The following is a 27,575-nucleotide window of genomic DNA, read 5'->3' on the forward strand; positions in this document are numbered from 1 at the left end:
GAATCGTGTGGTTTTCTTGTGTCAACTTTGACTGCAATACAACTGCAGACAACCACAGGAAAGCTTTGAAGCTCAGCCATGGTGCACCAATTTCCAATGCTCTATATTATGTATCTTTATAATTGCTTCATTTATAGTTATACTGTAAATAATGCCCAGAATAAAGAATACAATTATTTCCTGAGGGAAAGTCACTTCATGCCTGTTCTCATGCAGCCAGGGTCATGTTTTGATTTAAATAATTCCTTTGTAGATGGATAATAATTGCTGTATTTATTCATTTCTGGCTGACAGTTTGGATTAACATAATGCAATGTCATTGCCTGACCTTATGACCTCATGAACATACAACAATTTTGTTTATAGATTTGTAATTTATCAAAAAGAAAGAACGAGGAACAACAAATAACTTCCCAGTGAGCAGTCAATGGCCTTCATTTAAGCAAAATTTATATTCTTGCCCCATGTACAGTAGTGTGCAAAAAAAAAAATAAAAAAATGAAGCGCTTTAGATGCTGACAGAAGAAGACAGACGGCACTGAGACATCCTAAATTCACAGAATAATTGTGGAAAATTCTCCAAGATGCTTGGAACAAAGTGCCTGCAGAGTACCTTGAAAAACTGCGAGAAAGTAGAAGAACTTGTGGTTTTTAAAGAGCAAAGGGTGGTCACGGCAGATATTCACTTTGTTCAGTTTTTCTTTTCAGTTAATATTGTATCATTGAAAAAAGACATTCATTGCTTTACTGTTGTCAGCATCCACACTTTACTTGTAGTGCTTCCAGTTTTTGCACAGCACTTTAATCTGCATCTAATTATACAGCTCCATCAGGTTGGAGGTCGGAAGCTGCTGTTCCTCTTTCCTCCGCTAGGGGCGGTGTGGCAATGAGGTCAGGGTTTCCTCGGTACAAAGATATTTAAAGAACATGTGATAGATGACTTTAAAGAACTAATTGTACATACACCCGAGTAATTCGTTGTTGTTGTTGTTTTTTTTAATCAACGCATCATCGCCAAATATGCTTTATTCATCGCGTGTGAATGTGAGGTACGATTAATGTCGTCGTTAAAGAGACGTATAGTCGGCTGCTGAAGACGGTGAGCCGCGGTGTTGGTGGTATCTCCATCCCAGCATGTCATCTTTGTTGTGTACTTCAGATAAGCGCTTGTTATTTTGACGCTGCTACTTCTTAGCTCGAAATCTAAAGTGTGTCAGCGCCGCGTGTGTTTATCCAGCTATATCTAAAGCTGTGTTTTTTTTTTTAATTATTATTATTTATTTTCTTCGCGAACAGTAACACGCGTCTTTCTCCTCCCTGGCTGCATTTAATTTCGTCGTTTTTCCCCCTGTCGTTAAGCGTATTACATAATGTGTCGGTAAGCTGTAGCTTAATATCACAGCAGTCTGGGCTGAGATAAACAAAAACAAAAATATTTATTTTATACTTCTGTTACAAACGTTTGGGGGGTCGGAGCTGTCGGTAGTTTACAATGGGAACCGGCAGGGTATACGTTAGCGTAGGATACGCCACCTTCGGAACTCTGATGGGACTCTCGGCTTTCCTGGTCTGGAACATCGCGTATAAACAGCCATGGACGGCGGCCATGGGAGGCCTGTCGGGTACGTTTAACACACCTGTGCAGCACCTGTGCATTTTATTTGTGGCTTTGTCTTTTTGTTTGTTGTTGTTGTTTTGTTCCTCCCCCCCCCCCCCCCCCCCACACACACACACATGATATCGGTCCATTTATCTGAGGCTTCTTAATCCTAAACGCAGGCCTGCATAGTCATCCGATAAACATGTTTTCTTCCGTCACCTACATTTATTGTCAAGTCACTGACATCTTTACAAAACACGATTTCATATTTGGTTGCTTTTTTTTTTTTTGCTTTGCGTCAGCTGACTTACTACTTACCAGCGGTCACACTTCTTCTGCATACGATCAGATTTATAGCTAATCTGCTTCTTCAGCATCACTTTTTTTTTTTTTTTGCATCCTCCATAAATAATAGCAGTCTCAGTAAAAGTCATGTGGACCTCCACACAAAGCCTGACCCATGCGTGAGGTTTTTTTTTTTTAAAGCTGTTAAAGCTCGAGTCGAGTCGAGAGAAAATCTGATTAGAATATATGTTAGTAGTAATTGTTGGAAAAGTAAATACTTAAGTCTTGATTTGGAGCCTTGGATTTAAACCAACTACGCCGCCAATGTTGGCATGATATTTTTCAGTATAAAAATAGAATTGTCTGTATTCTGCTAAACCAACTATATTAAAGAGACACTGAATAAAGTCAAATCTGTTTTGGTATTTCGTGGATTGCGATTTCTTTGTTACTTATCAGCCAAAATATTCAGCGACCGCTGATGCACCTGCAACTCGAAAGGCGCTCGGGAATCACAAACCTCCTCCAAGGCCAACCGTCCGCTCTCATATGATATACAAATCTGAAACTGCAGCCGCTAAATACGCCTGGATGTATTTCCAAAACTATAAAAAAAAAAAAATGTTGTTAAAATACACTCGTTCTGAGTTGAAGCCTCGCATCTCTGCTACACATTAATCATCTACCTTTAAACTGAAAATATTTCATATGCAGAACACATCATAACATCATCATGTGAATGTTGAAATATCAAATGCTTAGACTGAAATGATAACGCAAACATGGCAGCTTGTTATCAGAAGCAATTTTTCCTTACGAGAAAGATGTTTTTTTTTACATCCGTGAAATGTAAATTCACGTTCCGATTGTGCTGACGTTGCAGTTGCTCCGGTTCTGGTTTCCCCCCCTGTGATTCCACCGTCCCCGACTTCTGCACTGCAACTGCTTTCGTTATTTAGTTTGAGCAAGCACATATTTATCCCAGAGGATTACGGGTAACTGTGAATGTGGATTGGCATATGGAGTCATTGTATTTCTAGAATTGGCTATTTTGAACTTTACTACAGTCCACTGGATCATAAGATTCTTGGCATTTAGTAGACCAAACAAATCGAGCCTTATGCAACGCAGCCGCCCCGTGATTTGGACCTGCTCCAAATTTGAATGGGTTGCCCCATTGCCTAGCCTGTGTTACCCTAACCTCTGAAGAATGACAAATTAGCTGGTAGTTTTTGTGCAATCCTGCTGATAAACAAACAAACAACTAAAACACACTGAAAACATAACCTCCTTATAATCTAATGACTGTGCATATTTTCTATTTGTTGTTGTATCATAGGAGTTATTCAGGAAAAACTTGAGTTTTGAAATGTTTATGTCCCCCCCCCCCCCCCCCCCCCCCACTAGTTTCTGATATTTAAATACTAAAACGAGCAAATGAATCTGCATCTGAGGTTGTAGCTTGACATTCACGGGACTTTTTTTTTTAACTTCATGCTGTTGTTACTTGGATGTAGTTTGTCATTCGATTGCAGTGACTCAAAAATAATGTGCGTTTCTCTTTTGACAGGGGTTTTAGCGCTCTGGTCTCTTGTCACACACATCATGTACCTGCAGGACTACTGGCGCACCTGGCTCAAGGGCCTCAAATTCTTCATCGGTGTCGGTGTGCTCTTCTCAGTTTTGGCCGTGGGCGCCTTCATTGGGTTTCTGACTCTGGCCATCACGCAGAAGCAATGTAATCCTCTCCATTCTGTTCCGATCTTATCACGAGTTATGTTCAGGAAATAGACACTCGCCAACAATTCAACCGCTCCTCATGCAACAAGCACTAATCATCTTGTTTATTGTGTCCCACAGCTCTCACTGACCCGAGGAGCCTCTACCTGTCCTGTGTGTGGAGCTTCCTGACCCTCAAATGGTCTTTCCTCTTGGCCTTGTACTCGTACAGATACCGCCAGGAGTTTGCGGACATCAGCATCCTCAGTGATTTCTAGTCGGTGCTGATTTCAAAGACTGCAGTGGACTTCCGTTGGTCTTAGGCTGCCAGCGGGAGTTGGTCAACGAGCTTTTGTAACAAAGAGGAGGAAAAGCAAACATGGCTCGATTTAAAAAGTCATCTGACTTTCACAACATGGAAGTGCACTTGTTCTTGCTTGACAAGCTCTGTATTCGCATTGCTACCTGTTCTCCTGCTTTTAATGACCCACATATTACAGTCCTGTATTAAGTCGTGACTCCGAACCTCTGAAGACTGGAGCTGCTTTAGAAAGAATTACTCAAGGCCGATTATGAAGAGACGTGCACATGACTTTTTCCAGGCAGATTTTTATCTCGGGCTCGGTTTATTCTAAGACGGATAAATATTTAAAAGGAAATTCCCGCCATGACAAGCTTTTTAATCTCTTGATCGGTTGTTCAAAATGAAAGTAAACTTACTCTTAACGCTGAAATCCTCAGAACCAAAACTAAAACCTTTTACTACCTGAAACCTCCCTAATACTAGTTTTACCGTGTTTGATTGGAGTGCTTGATTTTTTTCCGCATCCAAAAATACCTTTTTAATAGTTGGAGCGCTGAAAAAGTGCTGAACCACTAAATGCTGATTTTTTTTTTCCAACTGGTCCCTGTCTTATTGACCTCAAATCTTTTTGCATCCAGTTGAGCAATTAACATGTTTTTAGAGGTTCAGTCACCGATATGAAGAGTTACACTCTGATTTGAAACTCTTTTAATAGAGATGTTAAAGGAGCAGTTTTTAGGATTTAAGGTGTCCATTGACAGAAATGAAATGCATCATATTCATAATTATGTTTTCATTGATGAATAATGCGCTGAATGATCATTGTGTTTTTGTTACCTTAGAACGATCCTTTAAAGCGTGCCTATGGAGCAGGTCCGCTTCCATGGAGCCCGCCATGTTGCACTGCCATGTTTCTACAGTAGCCCAGAAGGGACAAATCAAACACTAGCGCTAGAGAGGACCTGTCGTGAGTTTTACAGCCATCAGAGGATGATTGTAGAGGTAATCAGGTTGTTTAATCTACAACCTCATGGTTAGATGGCACTAAATTATATACACTGCTCCTTTAGTGGATGAGGATTAGATCCTTTATTCTCATTTCTTTTCTTAAGAACTGAAAAAGTCGCTTGAAGAGAAGGCATATGTGGAGTTTGTGCTCTTCCTCTTTTCTTCCACCAGGGGGAGACATGCTTTTTCTGTCAAGAGTTCATTTGACTATTGTGACATTCCTCTTTTTAGAGAAAACACAAATGGATGTAATGAATATTTGCACTTTAGGCTCTGATATTGACGCCATTGATTTGCACACAGATTCTCATACATTGGAACAAAATCATGTTTTTCACATAATCATTTCTGTCTCACCTTTTTAATGTTAAAATATATTCATATGTATCATTTATTTTTCAGTTAGTTGAACTGCGTAGGTCCAGATAAACTCGGCTTTGTAACTGCTTTAGGTCCACCTTTTACCCTACAACATGTACAATTTGAATTTTTGTTGATGAGCGAATGAATGCGAGATGGTGGATGCTACATGTGAATAGAAACTGAACCCATTAAAGATGCATTTATTGTTAATTACATCATGTCTTCTTAATGAATCAACAGTTTTAAGTCATTACACCATTTCCCTCCAACTCTCCATGTACCAATGTTTGTCATCTTAAGCACCGCCCAGAAGGTGCAGAGAGTCTTGAGCATAGCTTGATAAGTGATCAAACAGGTGGGCGACGCACACGTCTGAGCCAAATGCCTGCAGACGTTGTGCTCTAACAGTGAGGTAAAGTACCGTCCTCTCACACTTTTGGGTTTTCGCTTTAACTTGTATAGCTGCACTGCTTTTAAACGGCGCTGGCTTTGGGATGGATGTTTTGGGATTTTTACTTGCAACATTTAGACTCTTTTATCAGCACAGTAGAGTATTGTAGGAATTTCATTTTTTATTGACAGACCCATTTACCTAATGCACCATGTTGACTGAATGTTTAAAAATACCATTTTTATATGTATTTGTATTCAGTATTGTCAACAGGTGTTCTCTTGTTAAATGGTAAAAGTAAGTCTGTTTTGAACTCCAGCTTTATATCCAGTTGTGACATCTTGTACATTAGTTCTAAATGGTTTAAGTGTTCACTAGATAGTAAAGTAGCCATGTTGTGTTGGTCCATTCTATTGTAATTGTTTACATGGTAGACTTAATTTTGAAAAAAAAAAAAAGACGGCATGCAGACTATGATTGAAGACATAGTACACTTGTGCACGTGCTTTAAAATTGAAGTGTGGATCAAATGCTTCAGGAGCCCTCGGACCTGCTGGCTGGTCCTTCATCCTTCATCAGATGTAAATGTATATGATATAAACGTAAAACAGTGCAACCCTGAAGATCCGGGCTGCATAAACGTATTGCTGAAGTCATGTTAAAGTATGCTGAGTTAATAATATTGACGATGCTTTTATGATTTGATCGATGAGTAATTTTACGGAAATGTAAAAAAAATATTTGACACAGACTTGATATGTTTAAATGTGTTGTAGCCATGCACCAGGAACGCCCACGATATGTGATTGACAGGCGGGCGTATAACCTACCAGACTTTGACAGACAGTTTGACAAGAAGTCTCGTCAGTTCCCCGTTGGAGAAACAGTGAAGAAACTCTTCAGGTGCAAATTTACCATCTTCCTGCACAGTCAACATGAACAACATGTCTTCACATCACACAAAGTCTGCCTGTGACAAGCTTTGTGCTGTGATCAAACAGCGGAGAGCGCTGTAGCTGTGACTCAGTACAAAGATTGAACGTGTGTGATGGACTTTCACAAAAAGAACAGGCAGGAAAAAAAACCGGATCTCTGTCTTGTTTGTTTCCGTCAGATGCTCGCTGCCAAGACTGAGGGGCTTGGTATTCAGACATCTGCCTGTGCTGAGCTGGCTGCCCAAGTACAAAGTGAAAGAAAATCTACTGTGTGATGTCATCAGCGGGGTCAGCGCTGGCACCATTCAGGTTCCCCAAGGTCGGTCAATCCTCCCCTGTCTGATGCTTCTGTATAAAAGCCTCCGACTGATGCTAGTTGCCGTGCATAACATAGTTTTTGTGTTATATTTTCATGATTCATTTGACAGTTTCTCTTCTTTACAGGGATGGCGTTTGCCCTCTTGGCAAGCCTCCCTCCTGTCAATGGTCTCTATTCCTCTTTCTTCCCCCTCTTCCCATATTTCTTCATGGGCACCGCTCACCAGATGGTCCCAGGTAAATCAGAGTGATTTATCTACGGCAATTTTCTATGATGACAGTGATAAGTTGCCGGAGCCGCGCTGTGCTGCACTCAGCCCGACTTTGCCCACTTTGCAGAACGGCAAAGAAAATAGATGTGACACACTACTTTCTATGCGCAGGAACTTTCGCTGTCCTCAGCATAATGGCGGGAACAGTGTGTCTTCGGCTGGCCCCGGAGTCAGGCTTCAGCCGTTTCAATGCCACTCTTAATGCCACAGTCGTGGACACGGACGGGATGACGGGGGCTCGGCTGGGAATATCTGGATCTCTATCCTGCCTCACCGCAATCATACAGGTATTTGTACCACAAAAGCTCTTTTAATGTGAAATTTGAAAGAAATGTAAGTATAATTTAAAAGTGACACGGTGATGGTGATTTCTGTCTGCACAGATTGGTCTTGGCTTCATGCAGTTTGGGTTTGTAGCCATCTACCTGTCAGAGTCCTTCGTCAGAGGCTTCATGACGGCTGCAGGACTGCAGATCCTCATCTCGGTGCTCAAGTACGTCTTCGGCATCGAAGTGCCACCTTATAGTGGTCCGCTGGCCGTTATATATGTAAGTGACTCGCATATTGACGTCAATATATTTTGATAAAATTATTTTTCAGTAACGTATGTAATTTAAATCTTTTTATTTAGACTCTCAGAGATATCATACGCGGCCTACCTGATACCAACGTAGCCTCGTTAGGGTTCGCTCTGGTCAGCAGTGCAGTTTTGATTGTGGTGAAGCAACTGAGCTCCCGCTTTCATCACAAGCTTCCCTTCCCCGTTCCCATGGAGATCATCATTGTAAGTAGTTCGTTGTTATTGCTGTGTTGTAAATGACATACCTTCCTGCTACGTAGCCAAGATGGCGACCGTTTAAGGTGGAAAGTGTCCAGCTTTTCATGCTTCTTTTTTTGGACCGTTTTAAGCGCATCATCCTGGTACTCGTAGTGCGCTGCTGGTTTCTGTACTTGACAGTGTGAACGCACTTATATGCACTCAAATAGTGAGTGTCGGTACACAAGTATCCGATTTGGAACACGGCACATCTCTCTGAAGTTAAAAGTATGCAAAAAAATGTGTCTAATTTGATGTCGCTGTTGCACTGATTTTTTTTTTTGTTCACTCATGGACAGTCTGAGGTTGATAGTGGTAAATGATTTATCTTCCTGTTTCACTCAGGTGGTGGTGGCCACAGTCATATCCGGCCCTCTGCATCTTTCCGAGATCTATCACATGGACATCGTCGGAGAAATCCCTCTGGGGTAAAGCTTAAGATGGGGGGGGGGACTTCTCTAAAAGTTACTCATGCCTTTCCTTTTTATTTATTTTTTTAATTTTTTTTTTTTAAGATTCATTTTTTCAATATTTTTTCCAGATTCCCATCACCAACCCTTCCGACAGTGAGTCAGTGGGACGACATGCTGAGCACAGCTTTCTCCCTGGCTATCGTGGGGTATGTTGTCAACTTGGCTATAGGCAGGACACTGGCAGCCAGGCACGGCTATGATGTGGATCCCAACCAGGTAGAAAGACGTTGGCAGCTCTTTCACCATTTAAACATTTTACTCCCTTTTGTCAACGCTGGACGGATGTTCTTGTACAGGAAATGTTGGCTCTTGGATGCAGCAATCTGCTCGGGTCCTTCTTTAACATCCACGTGGTCTGCTGTGCTCTGTCTGTAACGCTGGCTGTCGACAGTGCTGGAGGAGCATCGCAGGTGAGTGCTGGAAGTATTCTGTAACTGTAACTAAGGCCAGTGGTGGAAGAAGAATTTTGATTCTTTAGTCAAGTGAAGGTAGTAATACTACGGTATAAAAATACTTTGTCACGAGGAAAAGTCCTGCATTCAAAATCCAAAGTGTCAGTACAAGAGTATCAGCATCAAAATGTACCTATATTACCTAAAGTAAAAGTACTCATTATGCTGAATGGCCAACTAATGGTTTGATCCCTTGGTCGTCCTGTGTGTGTGTGTGTGTGTGTGTGTGTGTGTGTGTGTGTGTGTGTGTGAATGGGAGGCCAACTGTAAGTGCTTTGAGACCGCTGAGGTGATTTAGCTCTTTCTAAGTGCAGACTATATGTCATTTTACCCTTTAATTATTGCTGCTGGGTAGCTTAATGTTTGATAATGCAGCATCATTTATTAGTTGACTTGTATTTCATATTGGTAATCTGAATCTGCTAAATAAGTGGCAACTACAGCTTTAAAATAACTCTAATAGAGTATAAAGTGCAATATCTTTATCCAAAATATAGTGGAGTAGAAGCAAAAGTATCAGTACAAGGAAATACCTAAGTACCAGTACATAAACATTTTATTTAAGTATATTAATTGAGTAAATATACTTAGTTGCATTCCTCCAATGACTAGCGCCAAGTTTTGCTTGAAATTAGTAGAAAAATCTAGTTCGGACTGTGAGAAAATAATAATACTTCAAACTGCTCACTACCTTACTTTTGTTGCTTCCACTTGTAGTTTGCCAGTCTGTGTGTGATGCTGGTTGTAATGGTTACCATGCTCGCATTGGGAGCCCACCTGAAGCCACTTCCAAAAGTAGGTGGACATAACAGTATGATACTTTACAAGAAAATACACAAAACAGGTAAACGGAAAAAAAAAACCTCAGCTTGATTCGTCACCCACGTCATGTCTGTTTTCAAAGTCCGTGCTTGGAGCCTTGATCGCAGTCAACCTGAAGAACACACTCCTACAGCTCTCTGATCCCTTTTACTTATGGAAGAAGAGCAAACTGGACTGTGTAGGTCAAAGCCATGGATGCAGTACTGAAGTACAATGCAGTGTTGTTTTGCAACTTTTATCTTACTCCGTTGTTCCTTGTCTTGCAGTGTGTGTGGGTTGTGTCGTTCTTGGCCACATTCTTTCTTAGCTTGCCGTATGGAGTTGCGATCGGAGTGGGATTTTCCATCCTGGTGGTGATATTCAAGACGCAGTTGTGAGTAAACTCCATGCAGTACGCGGTATTTCTGGACCAAAGTGTAAAGTATTACTCATTTTCAACTGTGTTCTTTTCCTCGTAGTCGTAACGGTTCAGCAGTGGTTCGGATCGTAGATACAGATATCTACAGAAACCCAAAGGTGTACAGTCAGGTATGAGAAGTATTTTGTTTATTTTTGACATTTTGGATTATGTTAGAGGACTTGCATCTCATCTCATTTTTTTTTTTTTTTTTTTTTTTGTATTACCTCCACAGGTCATGTCAACACCAGGTGTGAAAATAGTGAACTATTGCTCACCACTGTATTTTGCAAATGCTGAAATATTTCGCCAGAAGGTCATCAAAAAGGTACGCTGTAAAAATGATGGTTAGTCAGACGTTTATGTGGCATATGGGTGTTAACATATGCAACCATGTTTGTGTCTAGACCGGGCTGGACCCTGGAAAACTCATCCTGGCCAGGCGGAAGTTTACAGAACAACAACAGAGGGAAAAAGCCAAAGAGGAGAAGAAGGACAAACAGACAAGAAGGAGGAAACTCGGCTCTTTGGTTAACATGAAGGCTCAGGTGGGATCAAGTGCATATGAAATATGATACATGTCATTTAGGGGTCATTTAACTGTCAATATTTTCCCTTCAGATAAAGGGGATTAACCCGTGACTTTCTGTCTATATTTCCCTTAAAATCTAGACCATGTCTCAGCTTGAACTGCAAGATGACTTCAATATGAACGATGGCGGTGCCAACAAAGCTGAACCTCCCGCGAGTACCATCAACTTCCGCTGTAAGGACATTGAGCTGGGCGAGCAGGCGCCTGACCGAGAGCCCACTGTCCCGCTGGAGACCCCGCCCCCTCCCCCGCCCTTCCACACCCTCATCCTCGACCTGGCAGGGGTCTGCTTCATAGACCTGATGGGCATGAAAGTATTGATAAAGGTTATAAACCTAAAAAAAATATATATATATATAATTCAGGCTGTAAACAAGTGGCTTATCCATTGTTTTTGTATTTTCTGTATTTTAGTAGTGTCAAAAAAGGTTTAATAAAATCAAATAAGAGGAAAATGAAGAAGGCAAGTTTTCTCTGACAATTTCAGAGCTGAAGAGGCAGAAATACTGCTAGTACTAATCAAGGACTTTGTTCACTGAGCACTCACAGGCTAAAAAAAAGTATCAGTATTTCCCAAATTTAGCTTGTTCTAATTCAAATAACATTACATGTAGAAAATAGAATGAGAGGAACTTTTCTTAACACCCAACTGGCTTGTCAGTATTGATAATGTAGCATGAAAGTTAGTAAGAGTTGAAAGAAAACACACTTCTGGATCTGTCATACTGCTATACTCACCATTTGCTGCTTGGCGACTAATTTAATTAATATATTTAAATGGCATCAACATTACGCATTTTATGTTGACAGTTGATATTAGTTGGAATAAGTTTGCTGACATTAAATTGCCGTCTAACTGACAAGAATAATCAGGGTGAAATGAATCATTTAAATTTCTGATGTTGATATTTTCAGGCCAAGGAAACTGAGACAGACAAATAGCAAGAGAACAATCTAAATTAAATGTGTAAATTAAAGTGTAAATAATGGAAAAAGAGCTACTATCCTTTTTTTTTTTTTTTACAAATCTAATTTTGAATTCTTTTGTGGCTGGATGTTTGTCTGATACGAGAGTTGAACTCTGGCATTTCTTACGCTGCCTTTTTTTTTTTCTTTTCTAGAGAGCATTAATAGTGTGGCTTTGTATAATCATACTTTGTTCAACATGTCCGTGAACAGTCTTCTCTTTTATTTTCCGCGCAGATGAACTCGAGCTACGCTACGCTGGGCATTGAGCTGTACCTGGCTAACGTTCAAGGTAAAATCTTAAAATGACCTAAATGCGTTCTCACTTGTTGGTTCACCTGAAGGGTTGGCGTGGCAACATGAAGTAGTCATTCATTCAACACTGATTTAATTAGGTCTGTGAAGGACACGGGTAGAGTACAACTGTAAGTTTGACATCACAGCTGTAAACACTTGTCCTTTATGTCCCAGTGAGATAAAGAGATGATGCTCAATAACTGTAATTTATTTTGCCTGACTACTTTAAAACCTTCTCTTATTCTTTTCTCGGCGGGTGTTTAACTGTGTAACTGTGTCTTTGTGTAATATTTGTTGTGTTTCTACCTGCAGCCCAGGTGTGTGAGGACCTGGAGGCTGGAGGAGCTTTTGACGACGGCCATATTGCCCGCAGTAGTCTCTTTCTTTCCGTCCACGATGCCGTGGTGTTTGCTCAGCCGACTTCTGAAGACAGCAGTCTCCTCAAAGATGGGCCCCACTGCATTAAATAACCTTATCATTAAAATCCTTTTCATAACATCGCATACAAACGCTTGCGGTTTAAACGGTCTAAGGTTAGGGTTACAGGGAGAGATTAGGAAGAGGAGAAAAACTAGATTTATTATGAAAAATTCCTCTTTTTAGCAGAGCTTTTGACACCTTATCTGGTTAAACAAGGGTAAACAGAAATATCACACACACAATGTCACGCTGCATATTGTGGACTGCCTGACAGATTTACTCTCTTTTATTCTGCCTAATGCCTCTCGTTGCCTCATGAGCACGGGTGGCCTTTTCAGGCAGGACGCACATTTCTTTCAGTGGGATTTAAAAGGTAATATGGTTAAAAAAATTGCACATTTGACCATCTTGAATTTTTAAAATTCATAAAAGTAGATGGAGTATGTGTCATTTTAAAGCGAGCAATAAAGCAGCTATTTAAAAAGTGGTGGATACTCAGAGTGATTTAGATCCTGGGGGGGGGAGGGGGTTAATATTTCTCAGCGTGTCCGGCGAATGTTATTGAAGGTCTCTACAGGATGCTGTGCAACCCGCTTGAAGATCTCTTCAGAGTTACCTCCAGCACACAGTTCAAGCTGAGCATGTTGTACCACCACCGCCTTTACTGCATGTTGTGTCAGTGTTGGTAGCATCACGTTGTGTACACGCCTGTTTGACTTTGAATATGTGAATTGACTTTGCTGGCTGCAGGCAGAGGGAGAAAAACAGGGACTTACTCTTAACATTAAAGAGGAAGAGGGTCTGGAACAGGCGCGCACTAGTTGATACAAAAATATCAGTGTTACCTAAAATTTATATTCATCACGAAGCCACGTCTAAGACTATTATTACTTTTACAGGAAATGTTTTGAGTGCTGCGGGAAACATGAGCGGAGGAAACATGCCAGAGATAAACAATAACATCGACTGTTACTGTAATTAAAATGTTTTATTTCTGAAATGCACCCTGTACTTGATCTTGCATCTTCTAGCGGACAATCAGTCATCTAAACAAAATGTTTTACTTTGTGATCGGTCACAGATATCAGTACTTCCCTCCACTGGCAGAGGGTGGTACATACCAGCACAACAGGAAGTAAGTCCAGAGCAGATAATGAGGGGGAACTCTGAGGCTCAGTGTTCCCACCTCTCTCCCAATAACTGTGGAGGGAACCTGCTGACTGCGCAGTCATACAGAGCTACTCCTGTAATTAACCGAGAGAGTGCACGGCCACAGCTGTGAGGTACAACCAGCTGAGCAGTCTGGCTGAGTCCCTGCGGAGCCAAGACACTGCGAAAGGCTAAACCTAAATGAAAGGAAGATTACTAGTATCAGCACTTTCATGGCTTTGTTGTCTCGCAGACTCTTTTAAGGAGCTACGGTCTTCATATTTTTCCACGAGGCAGAATTAAGCTGGAGGAACCATAATAAAGCTCCTAATTGTTGCTATTTGCACCAGCAGAAACTGTAAGAAAAAGAAATATGCGGGCCAGCTAACTTGTGTTGGTGTAGCAGGTGCTTAAAGGCCTGTGGTGTCGAGCCTAGCAGCGGGCTGTCAGCGGTGTTGGTATGCCTGTGATGCATGAATGGATTTATGAAGCTATTAAGAAATCATCCTAAGGTATTCTGGCACACATCTGCTCCTCTGCTCCCCTTCGTCTCTCCAGCAAATTGGCACCACGAGTGATTACAAGGTTTCTGTGGCCATCAGCTTTAATTTGGAGCCCTGGGAAAGTCTCTCAACACTTAATGTGTGTGTGTGTGCGTGTGTGTGTGTCTGTGTTTAATTTCATTACCTGCAGCTTTTGCTTCTCTTTCTTCTCTCCCTCTTTGTTTTCAGACAGACTGCTTGAACTTGATTTGATTAATTTTAATCAGAGACGCATTTTGATTGACAGAGTTAGTTTGACCGTAGTTTGGTACGTGGTTATGAGTCATGATGACACGCTGCGCTGCCTCTTATGTCTTTAAATGTTTGAATGTATAGGAAAAGACGAGGTCGTTTTGCATTTTCCATCCCCATTGCACTCCACATAAACATCAGCTGTGTCCCAGTTACAAATGATATTCTGTGTACACTCAAAAAAGTCAGTGATTTTGATGCACGCTACACTCCCATAATGCAATGCCCCTAAGAAACAACCAAAAAAATTATAGCACAGCAGTGTTTTTTTTTTTTTTATAACTGTGCCTCATAGCTTCCATGCAAGATACCCGCCTGTCATTCAGTGTCTTGCTCAAGAACACTTCAGCATGTGGACCGAAGGAGTCGGGGATCGACCACCGACCCTACGATTAGAGGACAACAGGCTCTACCATCAGAGCCACAGCTGCTTACAGGCTGTACAAATGATCATTACTCGGTAAAACAAGATAGAAGTTTTGGGGGAAGATGGGATAACGATTTTTGTAGCATTTTGTGAATGTGCTGTGAATCATTTTGAAAGGATCATGCGTTCCTCAAGTGAGGAAAAGCAAACTACATCATTCCTAAAATAAAACTAGAGGGTACACCTGTGTTTACATTCTGAAACAAACAGAGGTCCAGGGACTACAGAAATGTTACATGTTGTAAAGGAGGCCTACTGTGTGTAGAATACAACATTGTGGAATAGAAAAGGCAAATTCAAGATTGTTGCCCCTCTAATTTACATGCTTGTTTGTGCCTATATTGGTATTGACATGTAAATATTAGAACAAATAATTCCACTGTAACTTGGGAAGAGTTTCACTGTACGGTACGCTGTACATTCCTGGTCGTAATTTAAAGCTTCACTTGTTTTCCTTTTTCTTTGTGAAGCTTAACTGGCAGAGGGAATCCAAGGCTGGAGTTTGATTGACATCCATCAACACACATACTATATTATTCCCTGAAGTACGGTGATTTGGTACTCTACTGCCACTATAATGCAAAAACATGTAAATACTGTACACTATTAGTATGTGGTATGGAGATAAGAGATACACTGTATTTATCCATTCTTTTAGAGATTACGGTTCAAAGCACTTCTGAAGTTGTGTGGTTGCAGTGCCTTGCTCAAGGCTACTTTTCTGAGATTGAGGGATTTAACAGTCTCTGAAAAACCTTTGTTACTGCTTGGTGATTTTACCTCCCCCTGCCTTCATTACATTTATAGTTAAGAACTATTGCACCTGGTATTGTATTTTCTATCTAAATTTAACATGGGCTTTGGCCTAGTCTTCTTTTTTTAATTTGACCCTCTTGATATTGTGCCTTATAATTATCCTTTATCACTGCAGCTCTAGGTAGAAAAAAAAACAACCTTTCAGGAGGTCAAATGAAGATTACATTGAATTAAGAAATACTTCCAGCTAAATCCCTTTTCAAAGCAAATTCTATTATAATAGACTAGCTTCTCAATCCTGTAATTGCAAGTTCATATAAAAATTAATTTTACACCCCTTGCACATTCATTGACCATGATGGTTTAATTAACAAGGTCCCCTTTAGAAAAGTGAGACCAGGAGATTTATGTATTAAATTTGTTTACACGCCCAATGGTTTCATACTATTGAGACTAATTGCACGGTGTCAGAGGGTATCTCCTCATTGAGTCATGGGACCTTGTCATTTAGCGCTCGCCTGTTTTTATGAAGAGCCGTCCCAGAGAAAATATTTAGCTCTGACCTTTCAGAATCAACATTGGAAATTGGAGTGCTTTAATAAAGAGCCAGGAAGATAAAATATTATTTTTAAAAAAAGACTGTTGTACGAATGGGCTGTGGGCTTGTAAGACTCATCTGGGAATGAGAATGACAGAGTGAGAGCAAAACAGCTTCTGGAAATTTAAATAATGGGTGTTTGACATTGATCAAGCGACAGCAGTTGGTGCTCTGCATATGTACTTTACAGACCTCTGTTTGTGGATCTATTCTGCTTCATTAACAAACCAATTTTCAGCCAGGCACTCATAAATCTTGATTGTGTAATGTCAGCAAATTGTCTTTTGACAGGGTTTGTTTACCGAGTTGCTGAGGGCAAATCTGACCACTGATAGCTGGTATTAATTAATGCTGCATATTGTCTCATTTCAGTAGTTCAGCAGCAATTAAATGCACCAACAATGGAACATTCTCTCGTGATTAATTAAGGCATGAAATTATTGAGTCTGCGTCTCTGACTGGAGGATGGTTAATTATTTATAGTTGAATTAAGCCACAACCCCATGTCTGATGGAAAAATTCTGCTCAACCTGCTTACAATTTTTGTTTTTCTCTTTATCATCTTATAGATGAAATGAATTCCTTCATTACACACGAGCATAATTGCATAAAAAGTAATCAGGGTGTTAATTATTTCAAAAGACACTGACCTTTATGAAACTACAAACAGCAGAGTTTGAAGGTCAGGGATGGCGGTATTATTGTGTTTTTAATATTTTTTTTGGTGGGAAAGGAATGGATTTAATTTTTACAGTATCATAAAGCAAAAACTGAAACAAGAAGATCAAGTTTTAGAGAGAGAAACAAATTCGACCTTCCGTTCGAACATATATGAATATAGTCTTGCAGCTATTGTGTTTGACAGGTATGCAGGAGACGTGTTTTATCATCCCATCAACTCATTAAACAGAGCAGGAGGTACTGTTTGCGCTCCTTTTATGAGATAAAAAAAAAAAAAAAACACGACTGCAGATAGCAGCACCTTACTGAGCTGTTCAGCATCAGTCGGGAAATTAGACGAGACAATGCAAAACAACTCAGTGTGGTGCAATGCTGGGGGAACTCATTAGAACGCTGCAGCATGGAAAGAATCCACATGATGCCCTGCAACATGTCATCAGGGGTGTTGCAAGTGTTATTACACAATCATAATTTCATAGCTTGTGCACAATTACATCATTAATTTTGAGAATTGCATGATAAACTCACAGGATAGTTGTCAAGATCTGCATCTGCAATGACAGGATGTTGATAAGTCTGTGACTTTATGGTTGCAACCATAGCAACCGTGCATGCAAACGTGTTTTTTGGGGGGTGGGGAAACTTTAGTTGTTTGAAGTAATGATAGCTTAATGCACAGTGATAGTAAAGAGTTCCTTGAAAAGAGCCATCAGTTATAATTCAGTTGCATTTTTACATGTTGGCAGTTTGAATTGAAGTCAGACTTTTAAGAATTTAAATGTGGCTCAGCTGACACTTGACTTCAGAGACCAGAACCAGCCATGTCTGACTGTCTAAATGTCTGTCACAGAGTGAGCTGAAGACCATTAGCCGCACAAGCATTAGAGAAACCGCCCCTCCTACAGCTGCAGGATATACCCGAGTCATTAACACAAACATTTGCATCCAGCATCCCATTGAGTTCCTACATGAAAGCGCTCCATGTAGTTCTACATAAACACAATGTTTACGAGCTGGAAATAGAGGAAAAAGTGGAGGAGGAAGAAAGAATTTCAGACCAGCTGTACTTCAGACCAGTTTATTTTCTCTCTCTCTCTCTCTCGCTCTCTCTCGAAAGTCCCATGGGTACATCTGTCTGTCTCTGGTGCAGAGGAAACACACCTGTCTGAAGCTCAGAGGAAAAATCTCCTCCCTTTATCTCAGTAAATAGACAAGCCGCGCAGCCATTATTCAAAGCCCTTTACTACTTTTGTTTTCCTCTCTGCCAGGAGTAACCTTTCATCTGGGGAATTTAAAGCTGGGGCAGGCAGGCTTTCTTTCGGTCTCAAAAATTCAATGATAACCTTTCAGCATTCAATTGGTCTGAGAGCACAGCCTTCTTCTGCTCTTTCTCTTGGCTCTATATCCAGGTTTCACATAATCTAGCCTGTGAGGGAGACTTTAAGGTCAGGGGTCATCAAACATCTTTCCTCTGAAAACTACTTTGACAAAATGAAAGGGTCCGAGTGCTACTCAAGTTTAGTAACATTCATTCACATAGCTGAGCTCCACCCAAACCAGCTGCTGGTCTGGTGGGAGGGGCTTAGGGCAGAGGTGGGAGGAAGGAGAGCTGCATTTTCAAGTTCTGCCGGCTTTTTGGTCTTTTTTGGTGGGGATTTTTTTTTTTAACATTTAAAATTACAACTTAAATGGAATTAATCCATTTAATATATTTCACTTATGTCTTCATAAGTGAAGACAGACGTGAACTACAGTTTGAAAGTCGTAGGGAAATTTGTAATAGAGTTTCCCTTTGTTACAAGACATCTTTGGCCAATTTACTTTTGTTTAGGCGTAGGAAGCATTTTTCCCCATGAGCGCTGCTCTGTGAGTCAGTGTGCCTGGCGCATTAAAAACATCTGCCTAACTGCACCGCATTATGACCATCTACTCACCTCTCTCCTGCATTTTAATTAGCTACAACTCAACATCTTTTAGCTGTAACTGCCACTCCACAGCTGTTCTAAGAGGTAAACCAATTAAACCAATATACAGTATCTCTATCAAACAATATGACTATTCAAATTATTTTCTACTGTTATAACATGGAGGTTTATCACAGCCATTTAAAACTGCTCATAAGTAGAGTTATTATAGTATGCAAAAATTCTCCACTGCTACTAGGCCTATAATGAAAGAGTTTTTTGTTGTTGTGTTAGTCTCTGTGTGGGTGTCCATTCCTCCAACCCACGTTAAATAAATACACATCAGTTTAACTTTTAAATCTTTTATTTTGAAATCCGGAAGTGCTGACAACTTGATCAAATGGTAAAAATCGAACAACACATTTAATCATATTTTCGAACATCATGCGGGGGAAGAAAATTGACATTGAGAGAGGCAGGAGTTTTGCAGGTACAGTGTGCAAGAAAGACCACTTTTGTCTTTTGTCTCATCACCTCGAAGTACAATATTTTTACTGCTTTAAGGTCTGCCCTTTGCAGAGGGTTGGGGGCCACAGGGTCAAGGAGGATTAGGCAGACTGGGGGTGTGGGAGTGTGGGGGTGGGGGTGGAGGGTAATGGGAGGGGGTCGAGGCCTGAGGTACAGGATCAAAACGCTCAGGGGTCAAGGGAGGGTCAAGGACAAAGGTTGCAGAAGGGTGCAAAGGGTGCTTTTGTTCTTGTTGAAATGAATGTTGATCGTCTGCTGTAATGACCTGTCATGACCACAGGATGGCACTGTGGTTTTATCTGTAAGCCCGCAGAGTTGCTCTTGTCTGATCAGCATTAAAAACTTTGAAGAACTCTCAGATTCCCCCAAGGAAACCATGAAAGACAAAGTTGTGAAAGCTGGAGCCGAGGCGATTAAAAAAAAAAGAAAAAAGTATGACTTTAAAAGAGCTGCTGTTGTGATCTTGTTTCCTGTGATCCATATATATTGAGCAAAGGGAGAGTGATGGTTGAGTGGGGACTGCAGCACCTCAGTGGCCCTGCAGATGAATGAAGATGCAAATGGAGGGAGGGGGAAGTTAAAGCCTTTAGTGACACTAAGCACACCCCAGAGGCCCCGGTGCAGAACGCTCAGCACATGAAGGACGCAGCCCCTCTGTCTGAGCGTCCCCTTGGCACACATTACATCCAGTCCGTCTACATTTTCATCCAGACAAACACTTGACTCCTCATGCTGAGCTCAAACCAATGACGAGAGACAGATGTGTCCTCCTCGGAGAATCCAGTTTGATAAGCTGCTGCTCCACAAACTATTAAATAACCCAAAGAAACCACAGGAATTAAAAAAAAAAAAAAAAAAAAAATGAAAATGCTCTATTTTACATGAGAATGGATGTGCCTGGAAACCCGTACCCTCGCACATTGGCTTTGCCTTGGCTGTAAATGTCAATTTCATGTCAGTTTCTTTCTCTATTCATCCATGCCGTCTGTGATTGCTTCATCCCTTTGCATAAGAATGGCTAGAAATGAACGTTGGCCTATTCTTCTTCAGATTTCTGTAAATGAAAGGCATCTCAAAGGATGAGGCTGAGGACAATCATCTGATCAGGCCCGTCATTAGAGAATATGGAACTGCATTTCCGTATAGCCACGCAGTGTGCCTCAACAAAATGGAGGTGATGCTACAGTTTTCATTACCCTCTAAGTGAAGCTTTCCTGGTGGGACACTGGTTATGCTAAGGAGTGTCACAACCATGATGCCGGCCCCCATGTGGCATGTTGTTTCTGTGAGTCACTCAGGCATACAGAACTCTGGCTTTCCTCTCCACTGGTTACAGAAATACGGGTGAGCCCACAGCAGGTGAACCTGTCATAGTCAGCACCTTCAGGATCCTAACAGCCAGCAGGGGAAAACTGAAGGACAGCGGAAGTTTTGTCGTGAAGAGTTCTGCTGTGCCACTTGGGACGCTTTGTGATGAAGGTGAAACTCAATGTTGTGACTTCTCACAACACACATGGCGAGAAAGACAAACTATTACAAACTCTTCATCCAGATGAAGTAGTACGAGTTGGTCTATGCGTAAAAATGATATTAACAATGAAGGAAAACTTGCAGTGTTGTAGGATTATTTAGGTTTTTACTTTTGGTAATAAGTCAAAACGCAAATCCATCCCATTTTGGTCATTTTGAACTTTGCTCATACAGCTCTTCTTGGCACTATAATTTGTTTAAATGTTGATTTATGAACTAATAGTCTGTAATTGCTCCTTAGTGCCACTGTTAATCCAAGCTGTCTGCCTCCTGAAGCACATTAGGCCAGATTTGTATAATGAAGTAATTAGCTCAATTATGACGAAGAAAGTCGGGATGGTGTAAGAAACCGAGAACAAGAAGCACGAAAGTCCCCCAGTGCCACGAGCGTGTTTTCTGTCTTGCTATTAGGAAACTGTTTGTCTCAGCAGAGTATGTGAAAAGAACCCCGTCGTGAGCAAATGATTTCCTTAATTAAAGCTTGCACTTGTCAGCAAAGTTCATTTGAATTTTCTGGTATGGACATTTTGATTCTATTTGGTTTCCGACGCCAATTTCTGGACCGGCGTTGCAGCAGCATCTCATATACTGAGTTATATCAGCCTGCTAACGATCTCCCCTACTTTACACCTTCAAAAAAATACAGCTCTGTGTTTTCTGTTTGGCTTCTGTCACCCGCCAGAAGCTGCCATCACAACCAAGAGTGCTCCATTGTCTGCTAGCGTTGTCATTGTTATTAGTCTTTTGGATTGCCTGTGGAGGTATCGGCAGGCTCCGGGGAAGCAGGCGCCAAGCTGGATAATTAGTTGTTCTTCGATGCCAGACGGGCACATTGCCGTCACTTGGAGGGGAAATGGAAAGTAGCATCACTATCACAGTAACACCGGAACAACCTTTGGTGTGAGGGCCGGGTTCCAGCGCATCTGTCACGCTTCTAGTCATCCACCCACTGGCAAGACAATAATGCGTAGTGGTCTAGGAATACACAGCATGGGTAATTATCTTATCTGAAACGACATCATTCGTTTCATGTTTGTTGTATCATTCGCTGTCGTGTGGTGGAATCGGCAGTACCGGTTCTGGTGAGCACTGTGGACAAAGAGATTAGAAGATTTAGATTTTTAAAATCCAAAAAAGAAATAGGGAAAATGATCAGATCTGTTTAGCCTATATTTATTTTCGATGCCTTCCTAGATTATTTGAATGCTTAATATGACATTGTGGAAGCAACACCTTCCAACGTCTCATCTCCAACCGTGACCTCACAGCCATCGTCGCCGCGATGACAGCTCTGCGGCCTTTTGCGAGACACGTGGAGAAAGATGAGGAGTAAAACTCCGCCTCCGAACAAGGTGCCTCCGAAGCCCAGCAGAAGGCCATACAGGAGCGGCAGAGCGACATCCAAAATCCCCTTCTGGTACGCAGGTACAGGAGTGCGCACTACAATCAGATCCAGGTCACGCCATGTCAGATCCCTTGCTAACACACACACACACACACACACACACACACACACACACACACACACACACACACACACACACACACACAAAGCACAAACAGGACACACACACACACACACTAAACCATCTCAGAGGACTACCGGAGCATTTTGATCAAGTTTTAACTTGAATGAAGCACCCGGGAGATGACAAAAAAAATGGACAGGTGATAATTACATTTTTGATGTCCTGGGAAATATTCCGTGTTCTAGTGTGAGTGTTGATGTTGAGAGGTAATGAGTTGGAAGCCTGCCCACGGCCACCAAATCTAATCCAGCACCTCATCTAAACACTTAATAGATTCAGGGTTCAGTGAAACATTATATCGTTTGTCTTTCAGGCAGTCTCTGGAGGTGTAACCCAAAACTCTCCTCCTGACATCTGTAGCCCAAGATATTTGGGCTCTTAATATACAGGGGCACACATAACGTTTTATGCATGTATATATTATGTATGTATTACCACACCCAAATTCACTGTGTGGATATATGGGTCTGACCACCATCTATTGGCGGTTGTTTCGAGTTGTTGCATCCTAATTTTGAAACTGTTGGAGCAGCCTTTAACCAATCAGCATTGACCACCATGTGATGTAAGTTATGCGCTGAAATTCTTGTTCTTTCTATTAATTTTTTAGTTAATGGTCTTGCTTTGGTTTCAACTCGTCAATATTTGCTGGCATTCTATACAACTGCTCAATATGTTTCACCCGCCACCGTCGCCGTTGTTGGAACTACATTTTGAAACAACACCTCAATGTGAACACGGTTTCTAGAAAGTAATCAAAGCTGTGAGCAACAGGTAGGCGGCGCCAAGCTAGGACTAGATTCATTTCTCCATCACTATTTATATTTTGGGATGTACAAAACTAAATGGACTCCTTCAAGTTTTAGGATGAGTGACCTCACCCTTTACAATTCTGACCCTCTGGTGTGCTTGCTGCTTGTCCTGTTTGTCAGGGGAGTTTAATGATTCGACAAACTTGTGATAGTCTTCAACGTAGTGTTTCATGTTCGAGATTTTGTCCTGGTTGATGCTCTTCCCCACTTCTGTGAAAACATTGAAAACACGGGGTAACTCTCACATTATTTCCATTTAACTTAAAGTGCTAAACATGTATGTATTCCATCCTATAAAAGGTTGTAAATCTGAATTAAATTGTTGTTTTCTTATGCTGAACATAATTAATTCTAGCAGGAGAACAACTGTTGTTTTTCAGTTCAGAATAAAACAAAATGAACCTCTCAGAGTTTTGACGTATGAGTAGATCTCTTCAGAACTGCAATCAAGTGTACGATAATTGCTGCATTCTGCATCCACAATCTTTTTCACCAAACCCCCTCCCCCCTCCCTCATCCGTCCTCCGGCCTGTCTTACAAGTCATCTCTTTCCATGCTTTTCCTAGTCTTTTTTTTTTTTTTTTTACTCCAAAGCTGCTGATGAAAGGAGCAGATGGTTTGTTCTGTGGCTGGTGTCAGCGCCACTGAGTCCTCTGTCAGATCATTTACACCTCCTTCTATCCAACGCCACTCGGCTGTGGAGTTGTGTGCAACACTGGACTGCAACACATGCCGGAGACTGGCAGTGTGCAAAATATGCCACTTTTGAAGTTCCAATTAAAATGAATCTCAAAGTAATGAAGCAATTATACTCTGTTGTTAAAGTCTTAGAGATGCCTTCTTGACCGAAATAAACCAATTTTGAAAATACACGTCCATGTACCAAATGAGGCTTTGTTCCAATTTCCTTCTGTCAGGGGACAATGCTGTGATGTCCGCTCACAGGGATTTGCTGCTATGAACAACACTACAGACATAATAATAAAACATAAAAAAAAAAGCTAGCTAACCGTCACGTTAGTTGGACCACTCAAAATGATTCTGTTTAAAGACAAAATTATTCCTTGCTTCAGGAGGCTTGTGTTCTCTCCGCTCATTCCTCACCGATGGCGATGTCTGTTCTACCGATGTGCTGCAAGGCGCGAGAAAGTCTGTCGTGGTAGGTCTCCTGGCCGTACCTCAGCAGCCAGTCTGTCAGGGCCATTTGGCACTCAGTCTGACTTTCTGGTAAACACAAAACATATGGCCCGCTCAGAAAGACAAGTCTCTGACAGGCAGCTTGCTGCCAGAAACTCTCCAAGCTGAGCTGGACGTGTGAGAAACAGACAGGTCTCAGGGTGGGCTTTCTCGTCACCTTATTACAGCTCATGGGGTGTTTGCTTTTTGCTGTGTAAGAGAACTCTTGTATTTGTATGTTCTTGCTTGTAACTTTCAAAGGTTGGGTTTTCCATCTTCCCAAGTTTAACTTAAAACAATACTCGCATATCCATATGTACATTGTAGGAATTATTGGTGGCTGTAATCGTACTGGCGATATGAAGAAAATCCCCTCCTGAAGAAATTCAAGCAATGATCAAGCAAATGCAAAAAAGAAGTCTGGGGAGTTTGAAATCATTTGAAATATTCCAAAATTGTTTGTTGCGTGTGGATTTAGTTCCCCACGACTTACATCGAAAGGATTGAAAGTATCGAGGAGTTATGAACACAAGCAAACAGCTAAAACGTGACCAAAAACTCAAAAATGAGAAGAACAATTTGTTATGTGTACATTAGATGTTTGTGATTTATGTGGTCTTAAGTGCCGAAGGTCTCAGATGAGATGTACGTCAGTTGATGATGAACACTCACCTTCAGCAGTGGGGGTGTCTCTCTTGGCCCGATTTTTGAGATCCAGTTTATTGTTTTCTGGTGAGAGCTGATCGAGATGCTTGAAGATGCTGTCCTCCGGGTGAGAAAGGGTGAACAGCAGGTCTTCGCACTCCTTAATTGTCAGCAGCTCCACTAAACGCTCCAACTGATGGATGCCCATGTCTTCTGCGACTAAACAGCCAGAATACAAACTAATGAAAGTGGCGTGCAGACTCCAGGAAGAACACCAGTCTCGCTAACAGGCCGTTGGACCATAGCTTGTACTAAACTGTCACATGAAAGCATGACAATACAGTACATTTGCGCTTAATCAAGCATGGTGCTTTTTGCAGCATGGTTGTGTTTTTCAATTAGCAAGTGCTGCTTGTGTGTTACGAAACTGTCGTTATACCCTCCTCAGCCCAGAATAGAAACTGAATAATCCACATTTCACAGCCGTAAACATGGCAATCATCAAATTCAGCATCACTGAGGGTTTTTTTTTTTTCTTGCCGACTGCTGAAGTAACTGCACCTGCTGTAGGAACATTTGCTCTCACCTGTGTCCTCTCCGAGCGTCGTACTCGGTGGCAGAAAGACCAAGAGGAGACAGAATCTCCAGACCATCATGTCAACTGTTTAGACTCGATACAGGCTGCTCACCACCAGGGCAGTTTATTTTCAAAATGTGCACAGGATCTAGAATCAGTTGAAATGTAAACAAAGCAACAGAGTAAAATTCCTTGTCTCTTTTGTTAGAGCCAATCACCATGGAAAAAAATACTACTCTAATGAATGCATGACATTTCTTCCAGTTTATGTGACAGGAAACGTGTCAAAATGTTTTGGGAAATTTACTGGAGGAAACTGAAACACTGTTCTTATTTATTAATCAACATATTTAGATTAATAAAGTGTAGAGGCCACACTGGATTTTTGGGGCCGATACCGATATAAGGAAGTAAAGATGTCAATATATGAGCCAAAATGTAATTGTCAGTCACTCGTGACACAGATGTGTAATGGAGGCAGGATATCTTATAGTTTAATGATGAACTTTATTATCCAAAATTATATTAGTGCATTGAAACAATAAACTTCTTTGGGGAACTTTATAATTATAAATAAATAAATGGAAGAAAAAACCCCCACAAAATCATCACTTTTTAATTACCCAAAGCATCTTTATCTGCATTATTATTTTTATTAAAAAAAAAAAATCTCATATTGGACGACATATATTCCAATATACCAATATATCTGTGACAGGTAAACTGATAATTCTGTGGAGTTCCATTGTTTTGTCTATATAATGCTCATAATATCCAATTAGAGTTCACTCTATAAAGCAATCTAGGAATTCATCAAATTATCAACAGTTTAATTGATGAACTGTTCTGATCATTAACTGCTTAGTTAAATCATCATTACAGCTCTAATTTTCAGCAGGTTTGAGTTTAGCAGATGTTAGAAGAACTTTCTGTACTTTTACAAACTTTTCACTGTCATGATTTATTGCTGGATGTCGAGTAACTGTTACTATCAGTTGATGCATCTTGCATACAATAGTTGTATCAATGTGTGTGACAGTTATTTTAGGTAATACAGCCAAACTTATCTGCTGCAGATGAACCAAACCACACAAGCCATACTGTATAGAGAGGCATTGTATCTGGGTTTAGACATCGCCTCTCCTCCTGTCTGTGTTTCTGTGTTGTCTGAAAGACTCCTGTTAGTTGTGGCAATGCACTTCGGATAACTGTTAAATAACTGAAATAATTTCAGAGGCCACTGGGGCAAAATCCACTTCAGGCCATTGAGAGCAAGTGGGTGCATTTATATTAATATGAGTGTATCCACATGCATAACTATGGGCCAAAAATATGTTGCTTTGTTCTGTTGTATTATTATCTTTTCACATTTTGAAAAAAAAAATCTCTGAAGGTGATTGATCGCCAGGAACCAAACAGACCCCAGCAGTGAAGAGGCATGCTCACAAACCTCCTGATGCCATGCTCTGTTTTATTTAAAATTCTATTGAACTTAAAAGCTTCATCCAGACCAGGCCTGGCTGAAGAACCCTGAAGTTATAGACTTTGACCGCTATCAAAAACTACAAAGCCTCATTCACGTATAGAATCTGAATCACGAACCTTACATGATGCCAAAATAATAGCAACAATGAGGTATAGATGAGTAAAACATTACTTTGATCTCTGTCTTTGATGTGCACTACGGGAGAGAAGTGTGCTGGAAGTAGTCGAGATGCATCTCTCTCGCAGGGAGAAACATGTTTAATGGCGTTATTGTGTGGGCTACAGTGAGGGCATGTTTTAAATTGTTAATAAGCTTCATTTGCCAAACAGTAAAGGTTGTTTGTGTGGGCCGTGTCTTAAATTCTCCATGTTGGCTAATGAAAAAAAATCATGCTCTGGGGCTGAGAAGCACAGAAACTCATGTGTGTGGGTGGTATAATGGCTCCGTAATGATTTGAGATGTTGCACTTTTTGAAAAAAAGAAACACTGGGCATAAGATCAGGTAATTTATTCATACTACGCAGTTTCTCTGTGCAGTTTTTGTTGATGGAA

General features: G+C 41.0%; 3 protein-coding genes across 3 annotated transcripts; 2 read left to right on the forward strand and 1 right to left on the reverse strand.

The window, feature by feature from the left end:
* Positions 1-1,003: 1,003 nt before the first annotated feature.
* On the forward strand, positions 1,004-5,492 carry slc48a1a (solute carrier family 48 member 1a). The gene is made up of 3 exons (XM_069141169.1): positions 1,004-1,622; positions 3,456-3,623; positions 3,746-5,492. The coding sequence occupies exons 1-3, from the start codon at positions 1,493-1,495 to the stop codon at positions 3,880-3,882; spliced, it is 435 nt and encodes a 144-aa protein (XP_068997270.1). The 5' UTR covers positions 1,004-1,492; the 3' UTR covers positions 3,883-5,492.
* A 956-nt stretch (positions 5,493-6,448) lies between these two features.
* Positions 6,449-13,435, forward strand: LOC138193014 (solute carrier family 26 member 9-like). Its single transcript, XM_069140778.1, has 18 exons — positions 6,449-6,573; positions 6,785-6,924; positions 7,050-7,160; positions 7,307-7,482; positions 7,579-7,743; positions 7,827-7,979; positions 8,358-8,440; positions 8,554-8,701; positions 8,782-8,895; positions 9,655-9,732; positions 9,842-9,937; positions 10,026-10,132; positions 10,218-10,287; positions 10,392-10,484; positions 10,564-10,704; positions 10,829-11,074; positions 11,952-12,006; positions 12,324-13,435. Exons 1-18 carry the CDS (start codon positions 6,449-6,451, stop codon positions 12,479-12,481), a joined length of 2,259 nt encoding a protein of 752 aa, XP_068996879.1. The 3' UTR covers positions 12,482-13,435.
* Positions 13,436-19,338: 5,903 nt separating this feature from the next.
* On the reverse strand, positions 19,339-25,613 carry tmdd1 (transmembrane and death domain 1). Its single transcript, XM_069140609.1, has 6 exons — positions 25,547-25,613; positions 24,988-25,179; positions 24,244-24,363; positions 23,209-23,349; positions 22,054-22,277; positions 19,339-19,413 (listed from the first exon to the last, which is right to left on the reverse strand). The coding sequence occupies exons 1-6, from the start codon at positions 25,611-25,613 to the stop codon at positions 19,339-19,341; spliced, it is 819 nt and encodes a 272-aa protein (XP_068996710.1).
* Positions 25,614-27,575: the final 1,962 nt, after the last annotated feature.

Source organism: Embiotoca jacksoni, unplaced genomic scaffold (genome assembly GCF_022577435.1).
Source record: "Embiotoca jacksoni isolate LCO1_2020_lvr unplaced genomic scaffold, fEmbJac1.0.p SCAF_9, whole genome shotgun sequence".
Taxonomy (NCBI): Eukaryota; Metazoa; Chordata; class Actinopteri; family Embiotocidae; genus Embiotoca; species Embiotoca jacksoni.